The sequence below is a fragment of the Neolamprologus brichardi genome, chromosome 19 (genome assembly GCF_056152115.1).
Source record: "Neolamprologus brichardi isolate AB-2024 chromosome 19, ASM5615211v1, whole genome shotgun sequence".
NCBI lineage: Eukaryota > Metazoa > Chordata > Actinopteri > Cichliformes > Cichlidae > Neolamprologus > Neolamprologus brichardi.
The window spans coordinates 3,181,540-3,207,998 of NC_142122.1; the positions used below are offsets into that span (position 1 = coordinate 3,181,540).

General features: G+C 41.3%; 1 protein-coding gene and 1 long non-coding RNA gene across 2 annotated transcripts; one reads left to right on the plus strand and one right to left on the minus strand.

Annotated features, from left to right (window-relative positions):
• Window positions 1-284: 284 nt before the first annotated feature.
• Window positions 285-19,022, plus strand: maco1b (macoilin 1b). Its single transcript, XM_006807483.3, has 11 exons — window positions 285-585; window positions 2,704-2,845; window positions 5,848-5,974; window positions 7,274-7,397; window positions 8,368-8,546; window positions 12,056-12,602; window positions 13,534-13,692; window positions 15,051-15,233; window positions 15,329-15,449; window positions 16,847-17,021; window positions 17,103-19,022. Exons 1-11 carry the CDS (start codon window positions 506-508, stop codon window positions 17,303-17,305), a joined length of 2,040 nt encoding a protein of 679 aa, XP_006807546.1. The 5' UTR covers window positions 285-505; the 3' UTR covers window positions 17,306-19,022.
• On the minus strand, window positions 15,221-24,747 carry LOC118455638 (uncharacterized). Its single transcript, XR_004844213.2, has 3 exons — window positions 24,550-24,747; window positions 21,025-21,194; window positions 15,221-15,363 (listed from the first exon to the last, which is right to left on the minus strand). It is a non-coding gene; the product is annotated as an uncharacterized LOC118455638 (long non-coding RNA).
• Between the last annotated feature and the right edge of the window lie 1,712 nt (window positions 24,748-26,459).

The following is a 26,459-nucleotide window of genomic DNA, read 5'->3' on the forward strand; positions in this document are numbered from 1 at the left end:
ATTTTGTCCCGAATACAGCATATTTGAGTCCTCATAATAAACCAAAGGCAGAAACATATAAGGGAAATACCCGCCCCCGCTGTCAGTTAATTGGCCGATCGGGGATGCCCAATTTGTTCACAACAATCTGATTGGTTGAACGCCAAGACGCTCCACAAACGGTGATGAGCGCTCAGTGAGCAGCCACTGAGGGCAGTGATTGGCTCTTCTGTGTATCTGTCAAAAAAGGAGTCCTTTACGGACACGGTGATTGGTCGCGCCGGCCGTCTGACAGCCACACTAGGTAAAACACAACGCGCTCTGGGCTTATTGAGCCTGCGCTAACAGAAAAGAGGAGGTTCCCCGAACAGTCATTTATTTATTTCTTTGTTTCAAGTGGGGAAAAAAATAATAACAACAGCGATATATATCACAAGCACCTTTATTTATTATCTCTGTCCGCACACGCAAGAAAACTGGATAAGATTACGGCGGGTACTCGAAGGCCAAAGCCAAGTGGAGGAGGATGAAGCGGCGCAATGCGGACTGCAGCAAACTCCGACGGCCGTTAAAACGGAACCGAATCACCGAGGGGATATACGGCAGGTAACTTACACGGAGCCTCCTCAACGAAGGGAAATGAATGGGATGTTTGCGTTAATACGCCTCCCTAACCTCACAGCTGCTGCCACTTCTTGACAGCCTGTTAACCTAGCCAGGCAGCTAGCTCTAGTATGTTTTCGTTATATGCTACACTAGCATGTAAGCTAACTATAGCGCTAGGCCCCAAAACAGCCTGTTTTGAGCTTTGACTCCGGCTCCATAGCACAGTTACTAATTGAATTACACTGCAGCTGACTTTTTCATGATAACGAAAGAATCCCGGGTGTTAACTGTGCGCCAGAGTCAGCTGTCACTGCCCGAAGGTGCTAAAGTTAGCTGCTTCGCTGTTAGCAGGTCCACCAGCTTATTATTGCCAACATCATCACATGAGCCTCAACGACAGTGGTGTAACATTAACCACAAACGTGTCGATAAGGCTGCTGTCACTCGCTTTTAACAGGCTCTCAGTGGCTTGGCTGTGCTTCCAGTCTCCAGCTGTGTGTGGCTTCATACATATTAACGTTAAAGGCCATTTAGTTTACACACGTGGCATGAGGACCTGGAGATGTGGGGCAATGTTTGAATTATTGAACAGGTGCCTCCCCCCGACATCAGAGCACCCCCAGTGGGTCACTTTCTGGGTCTCTAGCAAATGCAAGATAAAAGCAGCAAGAGGTTAGAGCAGTGTTTATATCCCTGCTGCAGTGTGGCACTGATGTTACATCCAAATCTTCAGCACCAGGTACACATCTTACTTCATTCTCCTACAGTCTTTGTCCGCAAAGAAATCGTCTTCCAACTTCTTGTGCCCAAGGCAAAACAAAAGTCTTGAGCCACTCCTTATTTTTTTTGCGTCCAAGGAGCCAGATGTACTTGTACTAGTTCTCCAGGCTTTCTGAAGTTAGTTTAAAAATCTTTTGCACTTTGGCTGTTTTTTTTCCCACGTTTTCAGTCCAGTCCTTCTACTTGACCCTGTTCAGAGGAATGCTTTCCAATCTTGACCTATGAATCCTTCAAGAAAAAACAGTTACCTAACTGAACCAGTGTTGTGTCTACAGACAACTGCCAAAAAGAAAAATTTAATTGTAAAGAAGCATGAGATGCAGTCCCGAGAGCTGCATCTGGTCCTTCAGTTGATCGTTTAATGTTGGCTGAAGCCTCGTCAGAAATGCTGTCAGTGGGAGGGTGGCTGCCAAGAAGCCATTCTTAAGGAAGAGAAATGGGGCAAAAAGGCTGAGATATGCCAAATTACACTAGAACTGTACTTAAGATCAGTGGCAACAGCTTCATTTCTCAGGATGACAGTTATCCCTGACAGACTGCCCATCCAGTAAAAGCGTACCAGAGCAGTCATGGATTGGCCTCGCCAGAACCTGGACCTCCACATGATTGAAGCATGGTGGGATTGTCTTATGAGAGACAACAGAACACAAGGGAGCCAACATCCAGAGAAGAGCTTTGAATTTCCTCCAGGAAGCCTGGAAAACTATTCCTGAGGAATGCTTTAAGAAATTGCAGGGATTTCTTGAAGAGCGTCCAGGCTGTGTTGAAGAATAAATTGCTACACTTCTTTCCCATTTTCCTAGCAAAATATAAATAAGGAAGGGATGGCTCAAGACTTTTGCTCAGTACTATATTTTCACATGTAGGCACTATCAAGGTTTTTTTTTTTTTTTTGGCTATATTTTCCCACAATCAAACACATGTTCTTGCTGCCTGGGGTTCAGGTTCTTTGCTCTGTCACAGCAGGCAGAAGAGAGATTTGGTTTCCAAGTGCCTCTTTTAAATTGCTTGGCACTGTTGTCCAGCTGAAGTCATGAGATAGGAAGCTTTAGTCAGGCTTTTTTTGTGCTTCTGGTGGTTTCTTCAAACAAGAAAGTGAGCAGTTTTACCTCCTCACAGTTTTTATTCTCACTATTATTGAGTGCATCTGATGTGAACTAATAACTATAAACTCATAATTGCTTTTTGTGCATTTCTGAAAATATTTGCTTGACAAAATCTACGCTGCAACAAATGTCATTACCAGTCTAGACTCTTAAATTTTCTTGTGTGTTTGTGTTAGAAAACAGTTTTCTGTCATTCAGGGGTTTTTGTTTTTGTTTTTAAATGTATTTCTAGTACCTTCCTGTACCTGAAGTTCCTGGTGGTCTGGGCACTGGTTCTACTGGCAGATTTTGTACTTGAGTTCAGGTTTGAGTACCTCTGGCCATTCTGGCTCTTCATCCGGAGCGTGTACGACTCCTTTAGATACCAGGGGCTGGTGAGTAGATGACTTAAAGTATGGACTACACACTGAACAACTGAAAAGATGCACAGAATTCAAATAGAGTCAGATTTGCAGCTAAAAGAATAGAACAGTACCACACATTTAAAAAAAAAAAAAAAAAAAAAAGTAACATAGATAAAAGGTAATCAGAATCTTTTAAAAATGGGTGTTCAGTCAGGTTTTAGTAGGGTCTAATGATGGAGGGGGCCTCATATGAAGGGGCAATTTCCTCTGTAGTTTAGAAACAGCTACTGCTAAGGCCTGACTTCCTATATGTTTTAATCCAAACTTCTGGGGAACCAGAAGCCTTTGTTCAGTTCACGGATGTGTGCGAATACAGGGCCATACCTATAGATATGATAGAACTGAAATCATTGGAGTATTTTGCCTGTGTCGATAACTCGGACCTGCATCACTGCGTGAAGATAGCTCAGTGTAATATTTCATATTTATAAACACAGGTGAGTGCTTCCTGCACATGGGCTCACTGATATAGTCTCAGTCTCTCAGCGAATTTTCTGTTTTTGTTTGTGTATTTTCAACCATCTTAGATGGCATAGTATCAATTCACTAGTTGACAAAACCGACGCTCTTTTTTTGGAAAGCTAGCAGTGGTCGGCAGGGACTCTCACCCTGTGACAGACTCCAACTCCACCGTATTGGACAGTAGTCGTTCATTGTGGGAGGATAAACCAAAACAAGACACCACTCATCCAGCTGGACTCAGCAGGAGACTCACTGTGCTATCCAGTTGGTCATATTGCCCGATTCATTTGGCAGCGCATAGCTATCCAGATCAGAAATGGCTTCACTTTTACTTTTGCATTTCCCCTTGAGACCAGCTCTTAATCACATGATTTATCTGTTAGTGGATTAAATGAGTTTTAATTGTGGAAGAGTGTTTGAATTCATTACAACATAATGGACAGTGTGTAGTAGAGGGATATTAGAACACATTTATTTTTACTGTGTTGTAGCACTGACAGTGATGCTGAACACTTTTCTGAGAAACCTGATCAGTGCTTGATGGAGAAGAAGCTTTTCACACTGAAAACATGACTGCCTTTGAACATAGCCACTGGCTGGAGGAAGACTGCTGGTGATGGTGTCTGAGGACCTCTAATGAATGGAGTGAAGGAAAAGTTTCAGCATAAACAAAATAAGTTACCCTTAATTTTTTTTCCGAATTTAAGAATTTTTGGACACTTTTTATAATGTCGCCTGCCACATGTGAACATTTGAGTCCACTCGCATGCTTCTCTGAAGTTCTGCTGCAACAAACTGCAGTTCAGGGAGGTGGAGTTCGAGTCTGTCACAGGTTTTTGGGATGTGTTTAGTTTTTTTGGATGTTGGTGGTCGGATTGTGATGGTCAGCACGTCATATTTGTCCCATGTGTGAGTTATGGAGGAATATTTATTCATTCTGATCCTCCAAAGAAACTCGTGATAAACTCTGAGAGCTCGTACAGGTTTTAGAGTTCAGCAGACCACAAACTATGACCAGGCTAAATGTTTTGGAGCAAATTAAACTTGGGATGCTAGGACGAAAAATCAGAATCACATTCATTTTGATGAGTATTGAGATCACAACTGATTATTCCTTTATCTTGTTAACCAAAACTTGCTCCTCCGACAATCTTGGTTAAAGCTGACCTGCCAAAATGTTTTTTAGGAGTGTTTATATGGATTTATAGCAAAAAAGTGAATGCACAATAATGTTGCGTTGTGCATTGAATGTAGATTTAGTGTGAATTGCACAACCTTAGATTAAACTCTTCTTAGAATGTGTGATCTGCATAAGAATCACGTAGCAGAGTTATTTATTTATTTTATTATTTAGCCACAAAAACATAATTACAGCCTTTTTATTATTGTCACTACTCAGCTTTTTAGATGTGGAACTAAAATAAGAATATACACACGTGCTGTTTTTATTTACCTCCCGAGATGCTGAATTTAGGCCCTAAACATTAGTTGTTAATGATTTTTATTTGTTTAAATGTTCTTTTGAGCAAAAAAGTAAAGTTCTGCTGGTGAAATATGAACTTGGCATCCTCAAAGTATCTGTGTAGTACAGTGAAAAGAGTCTAAATACTGATCGATAGTTTCATGACTGAAGTGGTTAAAGACGTTTAAAAAATTTGAGATGAATGTTCATTGTTGCCCATTTGAACCTCTCTAGGTTAAAACACAGTCTAAAAAGTTATAACCTGAACAAACTCTGAATAATGTGACTGATAAGACAAATAAATCAGAGAAGTCGTATAGGCTGGTGGAAAAGTGACTGTCTAGTAAATGATGAGAGGAAGTCCTTACATATATAAGATGGTAAAATGAGCACTGACATAACCACACTCCAGGAGAAGTGTCAGACACTTGATGGGAAAATGTGGTTAGCTGGGTTGATGTACAGGTGAGAGCAGTGAGGAATAAAACAGTCTTTCAGGTTATCAGCATAAAAGTGTCAGTTCCCTGGATGTGAGGCTGGTTCAGTCGAGTCCTGCTACAATCTCAAAGACAACATGTTGTTCTTATCAGTAATCTTGTTTGCTGCCTCTTAGGATCAGAGCGCTCCTCTCGCATACAAACAGCAGGGATCTCATCAGGTCTGCGGGCCCTTCTTCTGTCCCCTATCTCCTTATTCTAACGTAAAATCATAGTTTTAGTTTAGCCTCGGGGCCATTATCAGTGCTGCCGGATAGGAAGTGTTTGCTTCAACCAAAAATGTCATTCATTTACCACTGATGACACATTTTTAATTAAGGTAACAGGCTTTATTTATCCAACAAGTTGGGGAATTCCTAATAAATAAGGTGCGAGACAAAAGAGCTCAAAAAGGTAAAAATAAAATTACACAAAAAGAGCAATTAAATGGGGAAAAAGTAAAATGAACTATGAACATTTTGGTAACCACCTCTCTAATGAAACATCTGATAATGTACACTTCTTCTTCTGCCTGCGATGTTGGTAATAATCGCCTTTCCTCTGCCCAACAGGCCTTTTCAGTATTCTTTGTGTGTGTGGCGTTTACCTCGGACATCATTTGCCTCCTCTTCATCCCAGTGCAATGGCTGTTCTTTGCTGCCAGTACCTACGTGTGGGTGCAGTATGTTTGGCACACAGGTAAGGCTATGCAAGTGTTTGGATGCATTTATACCTCTCACTTTAAATACTGGCTCAAAATGACCTTTAGGGACATTTTGTATGTTTAAAGATTAAATGTAATATTTAAAAAATTCAATCTATTTTTAAATAAATGCTGGTTGACCATATTTTTATCACAATCTTTCCTGTTATTTTGGGTTTTTTTGTCCTCGGGATGTAAATGATTTGTGCTGTAAATCATTCACTCGTGAACTGCTAAAATAACTCATCCTTTGTAGTCACGCTTGTCACCACTTCTTAAAAACAACCGTCCCTTTCAGGGGAAAAGCAGGTGTGAAGGCGTTGTGCGACTCTCGGTTACTCTCTGTCATTGTATTTACAAATAGTTGTTTCTGAGAATTTTGCACGCCACGTGTAAGCAAGCTGGCCTCTGAGGATTAGTTGTCAGTCTGATTTAGCGGCGTCCCCCTGAGCTGAGCGAAGGCCGGGTGTCAGATTGAAATGTTAGTGCCAATTTGGGGCGGGGGAACTGAAACTGGCCCCCAGTTGCTTTCTGAGCTCTCCAACCGTACTCACCAGTGACATTCAGACCGAGAGGACATCACAGGAGTATTAATATCCCCCAGCTCTCCACAGCCTAGTGGGAAATCAGTGTTTAGAGCCCCTGAAACAATGGTTACCGTCTGTATTCTGACCACCTCATGTTGGAAATCTTACTGTACTATACTGTTTTATGTGCAGTTAACAATAAACTGTATGCTCGGGGGGGTTATGGCTGACATCATTTACAAATGTGATGCTACAAACACATTCCCATCTATTTTCATGCTGATGACATTGATTAGTTGTTGAAATTCCTTCGTCAACAACCCCGACCAACAGGTTATGCATTTTCCGTGTGCACCTCTTTATGAAAAAGTTTGTGCTTTTTGCACTTCTGAAAATGTTTAAAATTGTAAATAAATCCTTAAATTATGAGATTGTCTCAGAGTTTGGGTGGAAGAATCTGAGATGTTGGTCGATCCGATACTGATACCTTCAGGTATCTGCAGATACCGAGTCCTGTTCTGATATCAGTGTTAAATTAATAAGCTGTGAGGAGAAGACTGGGATTCACGCTTTAGTGTTCAGCATGGTGTCTTTGGTTGTTGATCTTCTCGTCCAACACTGGTTGTGTTGAACCATGAGCCTCTACTTCAGCATTTCCTAAACTTTTATAATCAAATAAATACAAAAAGTTGGCACTTTTTTCCCTAATATTTACTGCTTTGTAAATGAGTCATGCTCTCACATCTTTGTGCTGCTTTGCTTTTTCAGAGAGGGGGGTCTGTCTACCCACCGTGTCTCTATGGATACTCTTTGTGTACATCGAGGCAGCCATCAGATTCAAAGACCTGAAGAACTTCCACGTGGACCTATGTCGCCCTTTTGCTGCACACTGGTGAGCCACTGTTCTGCTACAGCTTAAGTTCACTGTCTTGAACGCAGCTAACAGATATTTTTAGGTAAAGATGAAAAAAAAAAAAAGCGTATGAACTACTTTAATGTTCACACTGCTTCATTCAGTACATAAAACCACTCAGATCATGTTTAAAAGTACACAATAAATCTAAATGTGCCTTATTGTGTACTTTTAAACATGACACCTGACCTTTTTGTTTTCACTTCTGCAGTTGTGTGAGGTTAGCCATCATCTTTCACAGCATTGGTTAGTCCCTTATTGTTCTCTTTCAAGCAGACAGCAGAGTTGTTTCCTGCTGAAAGGGCATTTAGACCAAGTCTACATGTGTAAGCATGATTCATCTGCTTACACTTAGAGAGTCTTTGTATGCAGATGTCTGCACATTTTCCTGGTGTTTCCAGGGCTGCACTGATCTTTGGATGGTTATCAGTGACAGCAGGCTCCCTGTGACTCTCTTACTTTAATTTGTTCTGTTCAGTCAGAGATAAGTGAGGAAGTAGAAGGATGACAGTCAGGTTTAACTCTCGGGAAGCTTTTATTCAACTTACCGTCACATAACGTGTCTCGTGTGTGAGTATGTGAGGTGAAAAAGGAAGAGAATGCCTGCAAATGACAAAGCCTGACTCTAATTTTGATATGAATTAATCCTGGTCCTGTTTTTATTTATTATTGTCACTGATGAATACCAAATACCTGCATTTATATTTCTGTGTGAATTTATTTTTAACTTTTTTCCCCTTTTTATGAAATTGGCAAAGAGATTTTTGAAGTCACAAAGTGTTTCCCACACATAGATTTTACTTGGAGGTACATTAGTGTCTGCATAAGGATATTTTTGACTGTTTTAATTGTTTACATTAGGGAAAAAAAATTGTAGTAAAAAATTGTAGTGACCCTTTATCTGTGCCCAGTGACCTCATGAATGTGCGTTTTGTGTTCGTCCCCGTAGCATCGGTTACCCCGTGGTCACGTTGGGCTTCGGCTTCAAGAGCTATGTAAGCTATAAAATGCGCCTCCGGAAGCAGAAGGAGGTGCAGAAGGAGAATGAGTTTTACATGCAGCTTCTACAGCAGGCTCTGCCTCCAGAGCAACAGATGCTTCAGAGGCAAGAGCGCGAAGCCGAAGAAGGTAAGATTCAAACCTGCACACATGCAGAAATCTCGTTATGTCCTTGATTATCTTCTCACTCCGTCCATGCTGTGGTTGTTAGCTCGCTGTCCTAAGGCAGTGACTAGATTGTTCATGGCTTAAGTGGTTAGCTCTCCAGGTCTACACAGGAAGTGATTCCCTTGTTGTGCATTGTTTGATAGCTGACAGAGGTGACCTTTTCATTGGTAGTTTCTCACCTCGAAATTTGTTTTCCCAGGGGTTATTTCACTCACTGTTGTTTGAAGTCCCTTCATGTTGGGTCTTTGGGCTGCTAATCACTTCCTGTGTGGACGCCTTGATTGTGCTTCATTGCGAACACGGGCAGCCGAGTAGTTGTTCCAGTTTTACTTATTTGAATTCTGCCACCTGGAAGACGTATAGTAAGTGCTATAATATTAGTAAAGATGGATGAAAAGGTAAAGTCTTGTCTAGATTTAGACTGTCTGCCATCTATAATCCAGTTTTGAGATCCCTCCCCAGATGCCTTAACGCCCACTCACATCCTGGGCCATCTGACCTCAGGAATTCACATGATAAGGTGGGGCCAGGTTTCACAATGAGCTCACCCGAAACTCTGGCTGATTGGGACCCACACCCAGTTTCACACCTTGGCTCAGGCGATTAGAGGATCATCAGGGGGTCCTTTTGTCCCTCTGTGGGGGGAAACTCCCACTAGGTTTATATCTGGGACTCCCCACCATTTGACCTTAGAACTGAAGAAGCTTCTCGGATGAGAGGTGAAACATCTTCAAGTAACTTAAAGAAGTCCAGACGCTTTTCTTTGCAAGCTCCTTTGACTAGATTTAGACAGTGTGCTTCAGTCATTCAGATAAAAACAACTTTTCCATTTTGCAGTGCACTTTCCATTTTATCATTTTAATGGTTCATGTGTTTGCCGCTCTGGTAGTATCAGGTAGTTCTGAGCAAAGAACGTAATGTCTGTCTGGTGATTTAGCTTGTATGGCTCAATGTGGCTCCACTCTACGACTACAAAGTTCTCTTTTTATTTTTGCTGTGAAACATGGAGGCCGATTTTAGTTTTAGAGGTTTGATCCTCTTCGTATAATTTTGAACATCCTTTCTAATCACAGCTTTGGTCAAGCTCTCATTTGTTTCTCATGAATCATTTCAGTCAAATAAATCGTACGTCTTCCCTTTCTATCCAAAGTGTGTGGTCACATGTGCACCTGCCTCACAGCTTAGATAAACACTCCTTCCACTCAGTCACCACATTGGGTGTGATTAGACAGATGTGTGAGGAGCTGGTGTGAAAACGATGTGAGGTCGTAGCCACAGTCACGTTTCTCACAAATAAAACACCTGAGCCTGCTGTCAGTGTTCACAGGTGTAACTGAAAGTCCTGTTTCAGATATAACATATGGAGGCTTGCATATATACTCTATATAATGATGATGTAACAGGTAAAGAGTAAGTGCAGCATGTTCATAGTTGATGCAAATTACAGTACAAACGGTCAAGGCCAGAAGTTCAGTTTCAAACACGCAGGCAGCAAAGAGGCGGAGCCAAAAACGAGGTCGACCACAGCAACACTCGCTTCTGTGATAACAATAAAGGCCTTCAATGAAAGCATTGAGAGAGTTTAATGAGCACACGTGTTCATCTGCATGCATGCAGGTGAACTGCTGCTATTAACCTTGCCTGAATTTTTGTAGCCGTTGCACATCACTCAGCTAGAGCTCAGTGAAAATATACGAGGGTCGAGCAAAACCGATCTGTTGGACATTTGCAAAGATGTCGACATAAATGGACCTTTAACCCTCTGGAGTCGACGGATGCGCCGGCGTGTCCAGATCACGTAACAGATTTAAGATTATGTATCAACAAGACCCAGCCTCACAGAGACTCTGTTTAAACACGTGTTGAAAGTGCAGACTTCAAACTATGTACCAGTTTTTACATTTTGTTGATAAACCAGACTTACGATAAATAATTTACACTCGGCTTTTTCCTGAAAACTGTCCCATTTGGTGCAGGAAGAAGCTGTATAACAGAGTTTTCTAAGGATAGCCTCTTTACTATTGGTGAAAAATGCATCAACTGATCAGAAAATTACATGCCTACACCAGCATGTGGTTGCTGAGGAAGAGGGGAAAATTGTGGGAATGATAGCGGTGAAAGGGAGAGTTTTGTGACATTTAATTGTTTGCAGTGTGTAGTCGCTGTGTAGTGTAGACTTTTTAAAATTTGTTTTGTGTGTCAAAACAATGCGGCGACTGCTGAATGTCACAGACTCTGGCCAGAAAGTCACTGGAGACGGATTGAAATGTAAACGCTGTCTCCAGGTGGACATCAGGAGTAGATGCATCCTGGAGGTGTCAGGCCTGCAATGTGCCCCTCTATCTTGTCATGGACGGGAACTATTTTTTTGGGGGGTAGTGCAAATAATATGTGTGGAATCTTATTTCGACGCCTGATTTTGAGCTGTGCGATATGACCAAAATCTCATATCCCAATATAAAACATTTATCGTCCCGACAACGATATATATCACAAACATTTGACATTTTCTGTAAATTCTGTGAATCTCGGGCAAGTCGACTTGCGTGACGTGTTTTCAGCTGGGCGTTGTATACCTGGAGTCGAGTGTTAAATAATTTGAAACTGCCGCAACTTTCTTTGTGAGTATTTGTTACACGGCGTGCTGCTGCGGGGAAAAGCTCGTTCTAAGGTTTATTTTCTAGCACCTGACGGCTTTTTTTAGCTTCTCGCCCGTAAATACTCTACACACTATTTCACTTGATTCAGTTTATTTTGAAAAATCTCAACAGAATCTTCAGCTTTATTTTGAAAAGTTTATGTGGAAAATAAACAAGCGGATGGCGGAGCCAAGCGATGGTTTTGCCGTCGATGTTGCTAACGACAACGCATAAAAACAGTCGCTTGTCCGTCCGTAGTGTGGTTATTTTAAATATAAGACAAAGATAGAAGTTTAAGAAATTCTACAGTGACCATCAAAACAGTTTATTTTGCGACACCACGAAACAAACAATAGCATAATATGAACCGACAGACGTTTTCATATCGTCATCCGATATATATCGTTATGTCAAACAGCCTGATCGTTTTGTAAGTAGTTGAAAGAACTGACTGAATTTGAATGTAAATTGTTGTAGTTAACTTTAGCTAACCGTTAGCTAGGTTTGTACATATATTTGAAGTTTACATTTTATATTTGCATTTCAAGTCATGTTTAGTTCACTAAACATGTTTGTGGTTTTCACAGTAAAAATAAATAAATCCAATAGATATTTAGTTTTTTGTGCCATTTTCGGTCCGTTGTGTTAATACAGTCTGTTGAAATAGTCCAAAGTCTCACACACAGCAAGGTAAATGGGTTTATAGGTTAAATATGAAGATAAAATCAAAAGTATTTCTACCCTTGACCCCTGAGGGTTAACGTGTTGTGATTTACGTACCATCACACCTCATATTCACATAAACATTGCTGTGTTTCTGTGCTCCCACAGCGGCGGCGGCGGCAGCTAAAGGTATATCTGAAGTGGACACACCTCCAGTGTCACAGAATGGCGCCCCAGTCAATAAAAAGACATTGGCACAACTGCCGGAGCTCGAATATAGAGAAAAAGGGAAAGAGGGACGAGGGGAAGCTAAAAAACAGCATAACAGCATCCTGCCGTCATCAGTGGACTCTAAACTCCAGGAGATGGAGTATATGGAGAACCATATGAATAACAAGAGACTGAACACAGAGCTGGGCAGTACAGAGAACCTGCTCCTTAAAGAGGACAACAATTCCTCCTCCTCTTCTTCTTCCTCATCGTCGTCCTCCAAAAATTGCAAAAATGCCAGCAGCAACACTGCGGCGCTTAACTCCTCGCCCCGCGGCCACAGCACCACCAACGGCAGCGTCCCCACGCCCACGTCGTCGTTCGTGGGGAAGAACGAGAAGAAGCACAAGCTACTGGTGAAAGGAACGTCGGGCGGCTCCCACAGGGACCCCACCGACAACTGCATCCCCAACAACCAGCTCAGCAAGCCGGAAGCACTGGTTCGGTAAGAAGACACGGACACGGTTTATATTCATAAATAATCTGAACTCATCAGCGATATCAGGAGTGAAGCTTCTTTTAAGGATTTCGCCCGACACTGAGGGGAAACGGTTTATGGGGTTTATTTCAGCAGAGTTCAGTTTTAGCCTCCAGAACATTAATCAGAGAAAGATGTCTTGTAAAAAGTTGAGCAACTAACTGATTTTTATCTCCAGAGGCAGAACTGTGATCGAAGTGCCGAGCTCGAACTTTAATTTAAGGGATTTAAAAAAGCATCAAATTAACTGTTTACAGATTATTAACATTTGTGTACATATGCAGTAACTTCCTGCTTGTTTCATTTAGCTTTCACTGAGATGGTGTACAGAAGAAAACTTTATTTTACCAGTTATTCACAAACCTGACTATATTTTATTTATTTATTTATTTTTTGCTTGTTTTGTATAATTTTTAAAATGATTTTTACTGGTTTGCTGATATTAACACATCTCCCAGTGATCCTTGGTTTCATGTAAAATAGTTTGAAAATGGCAAGAATTTTTTTCGCGATGATTACGAGTTAAGGCCACTTTTCAAAGCGTTGCACGTTTGTTGAACTGTCCTGTTCTTTTCTCCTCATCAGACATCTGACCCTCGTTTTATTCTTCCCGCTGACCAAAAGAAACTCGCCTTCTTCATTCACTTAGGAGGAGAGTCAGAGGTTTTAGAGAGAAGTTCCCTTGTGTAAAGGAATGAGAAAAGTAAAAGCCACAGATAGAGGGCAGGGTTTCTCAAATGTTTATTTTCCTCAATCATCTTGATTTTATTATTGCTGTGGCTTTAACTGTACCTGAATTTAAATGTTGCTGTGCTTCTCAAACTTTGATTTTTGTTGTGTTTCCTTCTCGTGACCTCTGTGTGTTTCTCACCTCTTGTCATGCTCCTGCCCGGGACAGACTGGAGCAGGATGTCAAGAAGCTGAAGGCGGACCTGCAGGCCAGCCGGCAGGTGGAGCAGGACCTGCGCAGCCAGATCGGCTCGCTGGGCAGCGCCGAGCGTTCGATACGCACTGAGCTGGGCCAACTGCGGCAGGAGAACGAACTGCTGCAGAACAAGTGAGTGCTGCTGCTGTCATCATGGAGGAGAGTTAAAAACAAACAAACATAAAGAAAACAACTGCGTGAAGGAGGGCGGTGGGGGTTTGCATCGGGAACTTTAGGTTTTGTCTAATAAAATAATAATAATAGTAAAAGTAAATAAAAATCTACAGTAAATGTTTGGTAGGGTTGCCTCTGTTGAGGTTTGCCTTCTCTGGTGAAATCTCACAAAATTTCAACAACCACCAAACAGCTAAGACAGTAAATGAGAGCAGGAACACGGATTCTGCACAAAGACTTAAACACACAGCGCAACCCGCGGATCAGAATCAGTGAGATGTCGCCTTTCTCACAGTCGGGGCTGAAAGCCGACAGCTCGCTGATTCTGATCTGTCGGCGGGTCCGCGCTTTGTGTTCACGCCCTTTTTGCGCTGATTCTAAAGCTGTTAGTTTTATCTCTCTCCAAACAATATTAACGCTTCACATAAACATCGTCATGTATTCACTCTGACTTTTACTGTTTTGCTTCGACCAAGATGCACAGCTCTCTCTCTCTCTGTACTTCAAGAACAGTTTCCCTTCTAAAAATCTGTTTTCTTCACGTTTTCTTTTTTCGTTTTATATACTTCCGAAAAGAAAACCTAATTTCTGCCGTTCAATACTGAACAAATTTAAACTTTTTAAAGTTATACAAAATGCAAAACGCTTAGCTGTGTCTCTAATAAAACCGTTGTAACTTCAGAGGCAATGTTCATGTGTTGATTAATGGTTTTCTTTCATTTTTGATGTACTGGAGAATATTTCTATAAAATCCCAGGCCAGGAAAATCGCCTTGATGTTTTTCTGTGTTTTATCTTTAGCTACTTTGACACAAAAACATTTGCTGTGATGCTCACACCTTTGATAAAGATCTGAATTATAATATTTCTGACTGTCAAAATTTCCCAGATTCAAATCAAATTGAATCGAATCGAATCGTGGATTGAATCGATTCGGGACCTTGTGAATCGGAATTGAATCGATTCTAGAAATCAGTGACGATACCCAGCCCTATAGAGCAGCTCATCTACTGATCGGAAGGCTCGTGGTTCCTGGCTTCCCCCAGTCTGCATGCCAAATATCTTCGGGCAAGATACTAACCCCAAATTGCTCTCCGATGCTTCCATCGGAGTATGAATGTGTGTGTGAATGTTAGTTAGAAAGCACTGAGAAAATGCACTTTTATTAATGGGTGAATGCACAAGTTGTGTAAAGCGCTTTGAGTGCTCAGAAGTGTAGAAAAGCGCTATATAAGAACCAGTCCATTTACCATTTACCTTAGCACAACAGGAAGCGAGACCCTAACAAGCTGCTCTGTGGCTTTTGTGCTCCTGTAGGCTCCATAATGCCGTGCAGGCAAAGCAGAAGGACAAACAGACAGTGGGCCAACTGGAGAAGAGGCTCAAAGCGGAGCAGGAGGCCCGAGCTGCCGCCGAGAAGCAGCTCTCAGAGGAGAAGAAGAGAAAGAAGTTAGAGGAGGCCACAGCAGCCAGAGCGGTAGCACTAGCAGCAGCATCCAGGTGTGTACACATCTGGCTCACCAGCTCTGTTACTTGTGGTTTGTTGCGGGCCTCGAGGGTCATTCACCATTCTTTGTGTTTCCCATTGTTCTCAGAGGGGAGTGCACAGACACGCTGCGGCGGCGGATCACTGAATTAGAAACAGAGTGCAAGAAATTAACAATGGACATCAAGCTAAAGGAGGACCAGATCCGAGAGCTTGAGTTAAAAGTTCAGGTACGGGTTTGAGAAATTCACTGTTTGGTTTGACGTATGAGTCCGTCAGAGGTTTGGGGCTTTTCACATGCTTCTTTTTACAGTCTTGTGTGCACGGCCACTTCTGCTTTGGGTCTGGTAGCAGCCATCAGTGAAAAGTGCGACAGGAAAGTGGAAGTGAGGAAGCAAAATGTTTTGATGAAGCACTTTGTGCAGAATCTCCAAAAGTTGATTCTGTTCATCTGGACGTAGTGTTTTGTGGGAGAAACGTTTAGTCACTCATCTCATTGTTCATTTAGTGGGCTGGTTTCAGTCGTTATGCAAATGTACTGTTTATAAGTTTGGGGAAAACTGCAGTCAGCTGAGACTGAAGACGTCACTTGGATGAGTGACGAAACGTTTCTCCCACAAAACGCTACGTCCAGATGAACAGAATCAACTTTTGGAGATTTACTTTCCTGGATGATTGAGCATGCATCAAGACGTTTTGTGCAGGATGAGAATATAAAGTTTTAGATGTTTCTGAGTGTCAGGGTGATAAAAGACTGCAGCAGAAATACTAGCCTGGTCTGTTAAATCTATAATAAAGTTATAATAAAGTCCACATATATGCGGTATCGTTTCAGCCTCCCGTCCACACTGAGACGGTGTTTTCGCTGATGGAAAACGCAGCGTTTTCAAAACGCTCCTGAAAACGCATGCATTTGAAAACGGTGCTTTCGCATCGCAGTGTGGACAGTGAAAACACAGACTTTCTAAAACGATGACGCATGTTAGTCATGTGACCAATGAAACTCAGATAGCGGAGGGCATTACACAGCAGTTGTTTTGTTTGCTCTCAGTTTTGACAGCCCTATTAAAGATTAATATCAGTCTGTACATGCTCCAGATAGCTTTTCTTCAAATTCTTCAACTCTGTCTCACTTTTGAAACTTTGTACTTTTGTGTTACTCGCAGCAACACCTCCACCTCATTATTAGTCCGTTTAAAAAACTCGGTGCTTTTCCTCAACATTTTGCCGCGACGTTTCAAAGAGCCGGAAAGTAAATAAACGGCAGACAGAAATGAGACGGGTCGAATCTTCTTGCGTTTCACGCATGCGCAGTACTGGAACGTAAGCGTTTTCACCCGTTTCAATGTGGACGCACAACTGTGTGAAAACATGGAGCATTTTCAGACGAAAACACCGTTTTCAAATTCTTCCGGGCTAGTGTGGACGTAGCCTAAGTGTGCCTCCTCGCAAACATCCATTGAGCAGTGTTGGAATTAACATAACAAAGTGACTTGTTGGATCTTTTCAGTTGTCCCACAAAAAAAAGCTGCTGGAATATCAGGTGTGGAAAAACCTCCAAACCGCTGACCCTTTCTGCAAACACACTCCCCTCCTGACCCCCACTGTTTCCTTGTCCATCTTTTAGGAGCTTCATAAATATAAAGAAAACGAAAAAGACACAGAGGTGCTGATGTCAGCGCTGTCAGCCATGCAGGACAAGACCCAGCACCTGGAGAACAGCCTGAGTGCAGAGACCAGGATCAAACTGGACCTCTTCTCTGCACTCGGGGACGCCAAGAGGCAGCTGGAGATCGCACAAGGTTCACAAAAGTTCGCCGTCCTCAGAGTTGTTCGTTTTTGTTTTAAACGTCTCAGGCTGACTTGTTAAAATCTGTTTTCAGGTCAGATCCTGCAGAAGGACCAGGAGATCAAAGACCTGAAGCAGAAGATAGCGGAAGTGATGGCCGTCATGCCCAGCATCTCCTACACAGCCGACACCAGCAGCATGACCCCCGTGGCCCCCCACTACTCCTCAAAGTTTATGGACACCAATCCCTCCAGCCTGGACCCCAACGCCTCCGTTTACCAGCCTCTCAAAAAGTGAACGCCTCCCCCGCCCTCGCCCCCGTCCCCTCCACCTCGCCATCCATCTTCCTGTCCTTTTTACTGCTCCTGCAGGCCCGCAACCTCACGGCTGAGAACCTGAGGGTTTTTTTTTTTTGTTTTTGTTTGGTTTTTTGGTTTGGTTCTCTGCTCGCCAGGTCAGAAGGATGTTGTATTGTGTGACTGTATTTGTTGTAGTTAAAACAAAAGAAAACTTAAAAAACAAACAAACTTGAAAATCCCACATCAGCTAGGAAGCCCCAGTTTTTCTTTTAAGCGTCTAGTGAAACCTCACAGAATCGAGGATCGCTCTCACTCCTCACCTCCGGGGAGCAGTTGCTGTATTTTTCTTTTCTTTTTGGGTTTATCATTCCCTCCACAAACTGGAAAACAGAGCCCTCCGTGATTCTACAGCCTGACTTGTAATCCAAATTAATTTTAACAGCTGTTCTCCCGAGATAGCATCAGAGGAATGTAATGCACTCATGACACCAACTCAAACCTCTTTTATTTAAAAAGAAAAAACAATTTGGACACCAAATTGACCCTGCTCTAAGCTGCGCTGGTGGTAAACAGTTTTTAAGCTGTCTAAACTGGATTTGTTCTTGTTTTTTTGTTTGAAAGGGGGTAAAAAGTGACAGCAGTTTGGTTTCCCCTCTTCATTCCCACACCCGGTTGCAGAAACAAGTCTGCTTTCCACCGCTCTGCATAATCCTGCATCACGATTCATGATCACAGTGCCTTGAGTTGAGGACACGAGTTTAATGAGATGCTGCCCGAACCTTCCGAATGCGTTGAAGCATCTGGCTAAGCTGGAAGAGATCAGTTTAGTGGGACTAAAAGCACAGATTTGTTGATCGTTGTGCTCTCTGGAGGGCAGCCTTGTAATAAAATCACTCTGATATGTTTGACAGCAACATATTCGAGTCACTCTGACAGACGAACCCCCAAATGCTTTGGTTTAGCTGCTGCCCCCTTCTTTTCTTTTCTCACTGTGGAAAGCACACGTTGCTGTTTGAAAGGGAAAACTGTAAAGATGGACTGTGCAATGTAAAAAAAAAAAAAATTTAAAAAAAGGAGTTGAGTTAATTTAATTAACTTCCACTTTGGTTTGTGTGCCAAGACTGGAATTCCTGTGTTGAAGAATGTACTGTGAACGCATTGGCTCACACCTTAACAGCGGTTTCTGTTAAGGAGTCTATGGGCAGTGGTGACTGTGGTGTAGTAGTGGAAGGTGTATAGTTGACAGTAAGGGACTAGAAGTTTCGTGAATGTCACCGTATTTGCAGCGTCTGGCGAGTGGCTGGTTTTTCTTTTCCTCCCGTTTCTGCTCTTCTCGCAGTTTTCCCGCAGGGAGAGAAGAAAGTTCTCGAGTCTGATGTGGTTTCACCATCATTGTCGTGCGTGTGGTTTTCACCTTACTGTGTATGGAGACGCTTGTTTTTTCTTTTTCTCACTCGCTCAGATTGCTGTCATTGGCTTCTTGGAAAATGTTGTGACAAATTTACATTTTAGTTGGTTGTTTGTTCAGCTGAATGTGGAAAGAATAGATTTTGTTTTTGTTTTCTTTGCCCAAAGTCACAGTTCGGTTGCCCCCCTCCCTCCCTCCCTCCCCCTCCTCCAGGTCTGACCTTGGCTGCGCTCTCGCTCTGTGAGGTTTACAAGAAATAAACATTTTTTTTTCTTGCAAACTGACTTCTCTCTTCTTGGTGTTATTAATTTAACGTGTTTGCAGAGGTAAAACCAACTTGACAGCTTTGATGCATTTCAGTTTGCCTCGGCTCGATCTCTCGATGTTTAAAATATTAAACCTCAAAGCTGCTGTGTGCTCTTCAGGCGCACTTTGCCTCAGTTTCATCAGTTTGTGTATTTGTTTTAAAAAAACTCTCTGAGGGTCCATGCAGCTTTTTAAAGGTGTACACTTTCACCCTCTTAGTTGAACTCACAGCAATCTGCACAAAAAATATTTGGAGCTTTCTTCTTTTGTAGTTTTGCCTCTGTTACAACACCACAGTGGATTTTAAACCAAACAATCAAGATGTGATTTAAGTGCGAACTTTCAGCTTTAAGGGGTTTAATTAAAGTTTTGCATAAACTGTTCAGGAATTACAGACATTATATACAGTCCCCCATTTTCAGAGGCTCAGGCATTAGACTGACGGGGGTCTGACAGAGAGGTGAGTTCAGTTTTGTCGTTTCATGACAAATTAAGCAGATAAAATGATCGGGAGTCGATTCCAGGTCACTATGACGTCCAAAGAGATGTCAGCGCAAGTGAGAGAGGCCAACATGAGAGGAAGAACTACAGAAAGAACCAATTTAAGAGTCTGAATGCACTGACCAACTCGGATAAAAGAAGAAGAAAACTAAAGTGCATGATCACAGAATTCTTTCCATGGTAAAGACAAACATGTTGTAGTTGCATCATTGTCAAAGTGGACAGTCAAAAGATACAGTTACAGTTATAAAGTTACACTGACAAACATGAAGAACAGATTAAACTTTGCCAGGAAAAGAAAATCCTAAACAGTTCAGAACAAGAATATTTGGAGGGATGAAACAAAGATGAACTTGTACCAGAGTTATATGAAAAAGGATCAAAGCTGCTCATGCACATGTCTGCCAGTGTGAATGGGTGATGAGCCAAAGCAAACTGGAAAAGCAACCCGAGTTTCTCAAAGGAAAGGAACGGCAAATTCTTCAGTTACATAATCTCAAACCAACACGGCAGCGTTTCATTTAATAAACAGAAAACTGAAGGCTGAGATCTGAAACAGTGTAAAAACTTGCTGTGGCCCTTTTGTTATTTTGGAGTTTGCCCAAATGCACCATCTCCCTTTTACCACTAGAAGGCAGTGTCAGTCTGATCAGTGATCACTTCTCTCCACACGTGTTCTGCTCATTCACTCTGCAAATAATCATTATATTTCCCTCTTTTTAAGACCATAAATCACATTTTATTCTGATAAAATAGTTGGTTATTATTATTATTTATGGTAATAATTTGAGATGGACATTCTTTGGCCACAAAAAGAGGGAAAAGCTGGTCATTAAAATTATCATTTCTTGCAGGACCGGATGAGTCGTTTCTCTACCTAAATATGGACACGTGAGGGGTGCCTTTGCTTTCCTGACCTTTGGCCCTGGAAGTTCATTCAGATCAGGAATGACACTTCCTGAGGGTTGTGGGGATTAAGATTCCCGCTGTCAACGTCAAGCACCCCTAATTTCAAACAGAAGCCCTCTCAGGACCCTGTCACGTGCCAAGCTTCCTGAGATATGTTTGATCACCCGTGCATTGAGACTAACTGTGCTTAGATTGGTAATAAATCTGTTTTTAAACCCATCTGCTCCATGCTCTTCCACTTCCTGTTTAACAGGGTCAAACATGTGGAACTGGCAAATTATGATCATTAGAAATTGCCCACAGTGCCATTAAGCATCTGAAATCTACAGTTAATCCTCCCGTTTGAAGGGAATGAGGCATAAAGGAGATAAAATGCAGATAAAGCTTCTCTTCAGTTACTCGGTTTGACATTTTTTTCCTTGATTGAAAACACTTTCACCCTAAAGGATTAGAAAAAGATTATTTTTGCAGACGATCACTGAAGCTTTGGTGAGCTTGCAGCAGAAACACTCCCATGTTTGCTCTGAGGGTTGCTTGCTTGTGTTTGTCCTCATGCATAATTAAACTGTGTGTGTTTTGGCTCTTATACTCACCTTCAGAGTGAAGAACCAAAACATGCGTCTTCTCTCCCCTCTGGCAGAAACTCTCTGATCTTTCTTCTCCAACTAGTACTGCTGCTTCCTTAAAAGCCAGGCTTCGTGCTGCATGCTTCAGTTTACAGTCACTCTCTTTGTCACATTGCATGGAGGCACAGTTGTATCTGCTAACAAAGAAACAGTGATTTAAAAGGAATTCACCTGCCTGAGCACAGAGGGACTTAAAGCAGTGATCAGTCTCTCTAGAAACTATTTTTTTATGCTGTGTTGTAACTTAAAACTGAGCTTTAGATTGAAGATTGTGGAGCGCTTGCCCAATATGCACCTGAGGACGCTGTGGCCAGTTAAACTGTCATCTCCCATGAGATCTGGTACTGCTGGATTTTTTTGCGAGCCAAACCCTCGAGTGATTCACACACAGGGCGGTGATGTAAGCTCGGTGAAACTCACCAGAGAAATGTAGCTCTGCGACTACAGGAACCAATATGAGACAACATTTCTAATGTCAATCAGTTTGCTAGAGATGCTCTGCACTGTATTTTATCTGGGCCTCAAAAATGATTGAGGTTAGAAAAAGAGTCCACTTTTTGGTTTCACTTTCTCTCAGAAAGTGTTCACATTGGGGTTTTTTCATCACAAGGAAAGATTACACCAGTCTACAGTCATAATGCATCTGAAGGAACTTTTCTGAGTCAGTGAAAAAGACAAATAATGCTTAAAGTTTGTGGTTGGGTTTAGTTTTGATGGCATGCTCCTGGATCATTTCTTAAATGAAACCAGAAATGACTAAAACACACCTCTGAGTTTTTGCAGCAATGGCCGAAATTGCCATTACCAGTACAAATCTTCACATGGCCACTCTGTTGTGTTGATATTGGTCTTGTATGAATTCTAAATGCAATTATCTGTTTGACTTTTGACTTCTTCTGTTTGGCCTTGGATTTGACCTTCCTGGTAGCAGGAAAAAGTACATATGAAATCGCCTATTTTATATACAAAGCAGGCAGCTTCTGAAAAGATGTTGACCAGTGTAATAAAACCAAGGGTCACGAAGGGTGAATTTTAAATTTCAAATGTCAGAATTGTTGCTGGATCTTCGCAGAAGTCTTATCCATGGAGCTAACTTTGGAGAAAACCAAAGAAGAACAATAAAGGGGTCAGAGGTCATAGAGGTTTGTTAAATTCACTCTTGAGCATCACTGCCAGTTAAAGGTTTTCACCAAAAAATATTTTTTTTGAATTTTGGGGGCAACTTTTTGTTTATAATAGCCGGTTGCGGCAGATTGCTGCCACTGTCTGAGCCTGGTTCTGTGGAGGTTTCTTCCTGTTAAAAGGGAGTTTTTCCTTCCCACTGTTGCCAAAGCACTTGATCACAGAGCATCATCTGATTGTTGGGGTTTCTATTTTTTTCTGTATTATTGTATGGTCTCTACAATATAAAGCACCTTGAGGCAACTGTTGTTGTGGTTTGGTGTTATACAAATGAACTGACTTGATTTATATTTTGTGGAAAGTTTTCAGATTCATCAGTTTAATTTATTGAAACACACACTATGAGACTACTTTATGATGCTCTTTATAACCGCCTCTTTCTGTCCTTGAAAATTCCCAGAACATACCTTTAACTATTAACTATCGTTAAACGTGTGGCCTGGGCGGGCCAGAACTGGCCCAACAAAGGGTCCAATTCGACCCAAGAGATTTCTCGAAAAATGTGAAAAGGGCACAAAGAAGGACATAAATTTTGTCCTTTTGTTTTGCCTTTCTTACTGACAAAGACACAATTTGTGGCCTGGTATACTACACCAAAGTAAGAAAGAGATCAACCAAAACATGAAGAACACTTCCTACTTTTCACTATTTTGTGTGGAAGTTTGATTTTCTTTGATTTACTTTAGTGGCATTTCTTTATTAAAAACATGGGCGTATTATTGAACGTGCACTTCTTCTTTTTAAGAATCTCAGACATTAAATATGGACACATATAGTTAAACTTCCTTACCCTGACAGAAAGCAGAACATGTTGGAAGTGTTTATAGGTTATTAGTTTATAACCACAAGGTTATAGGTTATTTTACCCATCTGAGCCACTTGAGATCAAACTGGGCAGTGTGTAAGTTATGATGTAAAATGTGTTTAACAGCTCTGATTTAGAGTTAAGTAGTGGTTGATCTGACTTTTAGAAGAAATGTGAAGAATTTCTTTCTGAAACTGAGCTGGAATAGGAAGTACTAAAGTACTAAAACTAACGTGTTCACATGATTTTAAAGGAGTACTTCAGGGAACACTACTGGTTCATCCACAGCTTTAAGAACTCCAGCTTCAAAACTTTCTGTCACTTGCACGAGAAAATCTGTTTTCATGCTAAGAAATAAAAGAAAATTGTGTTAAATAACTGGAGATACAATATTTTCTGTAGAGACAGAATTATTATCAAGTCCGCAGTGGAAAGATGGCTTTCTAATCTAAGCAAAGACTCACTGATGCAACGTGCTTCCTCCATACTGCAACAGTTCACTGTAGTGCAGAATACGGGGTCAAAGGTTACATTAAATCAGCCGCAGTAAAATCTTGTGTTTAAACTTTAATAACCACCTCTAGTGAAAACCAGTTTAGCCCAAAATACAAGCTGAGATGGGCATTTTGTGTTGCATGTGGCTGATGGATGTCTGTGGTTTGCTGCAAAAGTTCATGACTGGGCTTCCTGTGCAAAACAGGAATTAAAAGTGTTGGCATGACTGCAAAATGAAAAACAGGCACAGATTTATCCCTCACAACAATAAAGCATCGCAGTTTAGACTTGTGCTGGACGGAGGAGCGTGCTCACTTTTTGAGAACACTTTGTTTACTTTTAGATTATAACATTGTAAGAAATTGTTTTAAAGAAAGGAGTTCCTCAGGGAATACTATTGGGTCCTGCTTTAACAACTTTAGCGAAATTAGTGCAAAAAAAAAATAAATCACAGTGATATATAAAATTATAACTTACTCATTTATATAACAAAAAAACATTTTTGTTTTTCATCCAGGGTTTGCTAACCTGGATGAAAACGTATTTGTATCATGTTTGGATTAAACTACAGTATATATTATTGTACAATCTACTGTACAATATAAAGCGCCTTGAGGCGACTGTTGTTGTGATTTGGCGCTATATAAATAAAATTGAATTGAATAGAATAGGTTTACAAGAAACTGGACGCCAACCAAAGATGGAAAAGTCACCAGGACCACTAAGGGGGCAAATTTGGCTGGCTGACTGTTCAGATCCCTCCCCTGAGGGGTGTGTGGCTGCACTTTTTCCCCCCTCATAGCCAAGAGCACAGGTGTAACAACTCTGTGACTGACCTTGATGCACCAGAGCAAACCCATCTCCCTATATAACAAACACTCAGTCACAGAATTCCTCATTCCAGATACATCTAGACACATCACACAGACACACCTTAAAGTATGAGTATATATTTTTAACTTGATGTGGTAACAATGTTCCAGTCCTTTACAAAAACACAGATGACTCACCCATCAGAGCTTCATCTTTCAGGCCTCACGCTCACAGAGTCATAGACGGCACTGCTCAAGTCCAAAGTCCCAGGGGTGCACTCGTCCTTCTCCTTTCTCTCCTTCCTCTTTTCAGCAACAGGTTTTTTTGTTTTGCTTGCTAAAGATAATTTAAAATACCACTTCCCCAGCTAATTACTCTGTAAGCCATTTGCCAAAAAAAAAACCTAATAAATTGCTGCGTAGTGGAAGTCACCCGGGTTTGTGAGCATTTTGCACAAATGACAGGGAGCAAGGTCAGGAAGTATGAGTAAGATATTTTCCAGCATGCCCCACTGCCATTAAAACCTTTCTGCAAAGGAGTGTGGAGTGTAAAATGACCGTGAAGTGACACCATATCTATCTATCTATCTATCTATCTATATTTGTGTCATTGTTTGGCTGTTTGTGTGTGCAGGTATGTGTCTTCATTTGGCTTTTCCTGCAATGTGTCACATATTCTGCTGTAGTAAACCCCATCAGCATGACTTCTTGGGCTTGAGCTTTAAGAAGAAGAATGCAAAAACAAAAGGAAGGTACTGGGAGCTCATTATCTGGACATGTCCTGCGATTATAAAACTTAAATTTTGTGTTTATTTATCAAAGATTTTCTATTTTTTACTGTGGACTCACTGTAAAGGCCTTTACACACTTGACGCTTAAAATTCATGCAAATATTTGAATATTAATATATGATTTTATGATCTTAACAATAAACTAATAACAATAAGAAGCGATTTTTCCAATCCAAATAAACAAATGTGACCAATCAGACCACTGCATTTGGCAACATGTACACTGCAGTCCAAAACACCACCGGTACTGAATACACAAATAATAAAATTATACTATTTTGCCTGAGACACACAGCTAGACATTCCAGGTCAATTGGCTATAAAATTTGACAGTTTAATGGTTTGTTTCTACTTCCTTAATAGTACGCCAGACAGATATGCCATTTGTCTTCTTATGGTATGTCAGAATAAACGCTATAAAAGCAAACAAACAAAAATACAGTTCAAATTTTTTGACCTCTTGCTTGCAGAGGGCCCAGTGGCGCCAGTGTCCGGCAGCCTCGCCTCTGTCAGTGTGCCCCAGGGTGGCTGTGGCTACAATGTAGCTGCCATCACCAGTGTGTGAATGTGTGTGTGAATGGGTGGATGACTGGATATGTAAAGCGCTTTGGGGTCCTTAGGGACTAGTAAAGCGCTATATAAATACAGGCCATTTACCATTTGTAAGTTGTGTAACCGGTGTGATTCTGCGTTGTGTCTGATAAAAAAGGTAAAAGAAAGAAAGACCTCCAAGTAAATAATTTGCCCACTCCAGCTCCTCTCCCACAGGGGAATTGTAGAAAAGGGCGGCATTTCTTTTTACATTAAACATAAAGTATGCATTTACACGTAATATATTTGACATAAGATAAAACAAAAACATGAAATCCGACATACCTGATAAAAAAGGTAAAAGAAATTAAGACCTCCAAGTAAATAATTTGCCCACTCCAGCTCCTACGACCAAATACAAACAGTGGGGAAGAGGGTTAGCTCAACCCACCACAACTTCCAAGCTAGCAAGGAGTATATATTCATGCTAGCATTTATGGCGCCTAAAACACATTTATGATACACACATACTACACACTTATAACATCTAACAAAAACAGGCTTAATAATGACAATAATTGAACTAAAATCGCAATCATAAACATCAGGGTGGCTAAATATGAATTATATGTGTGTTTTTAAAGTGTTGGAAAGAAATGACACCCACCTCTCCCACAGGGGAATTGTAGAAAAGGGGAGAGGCAAAAGGGGTACACTGTAGGAATGCACCAAAGAAGAAGAAGAAAAGAATGGGGAGGGGCTCTAACTGATAATGAACATAACTAC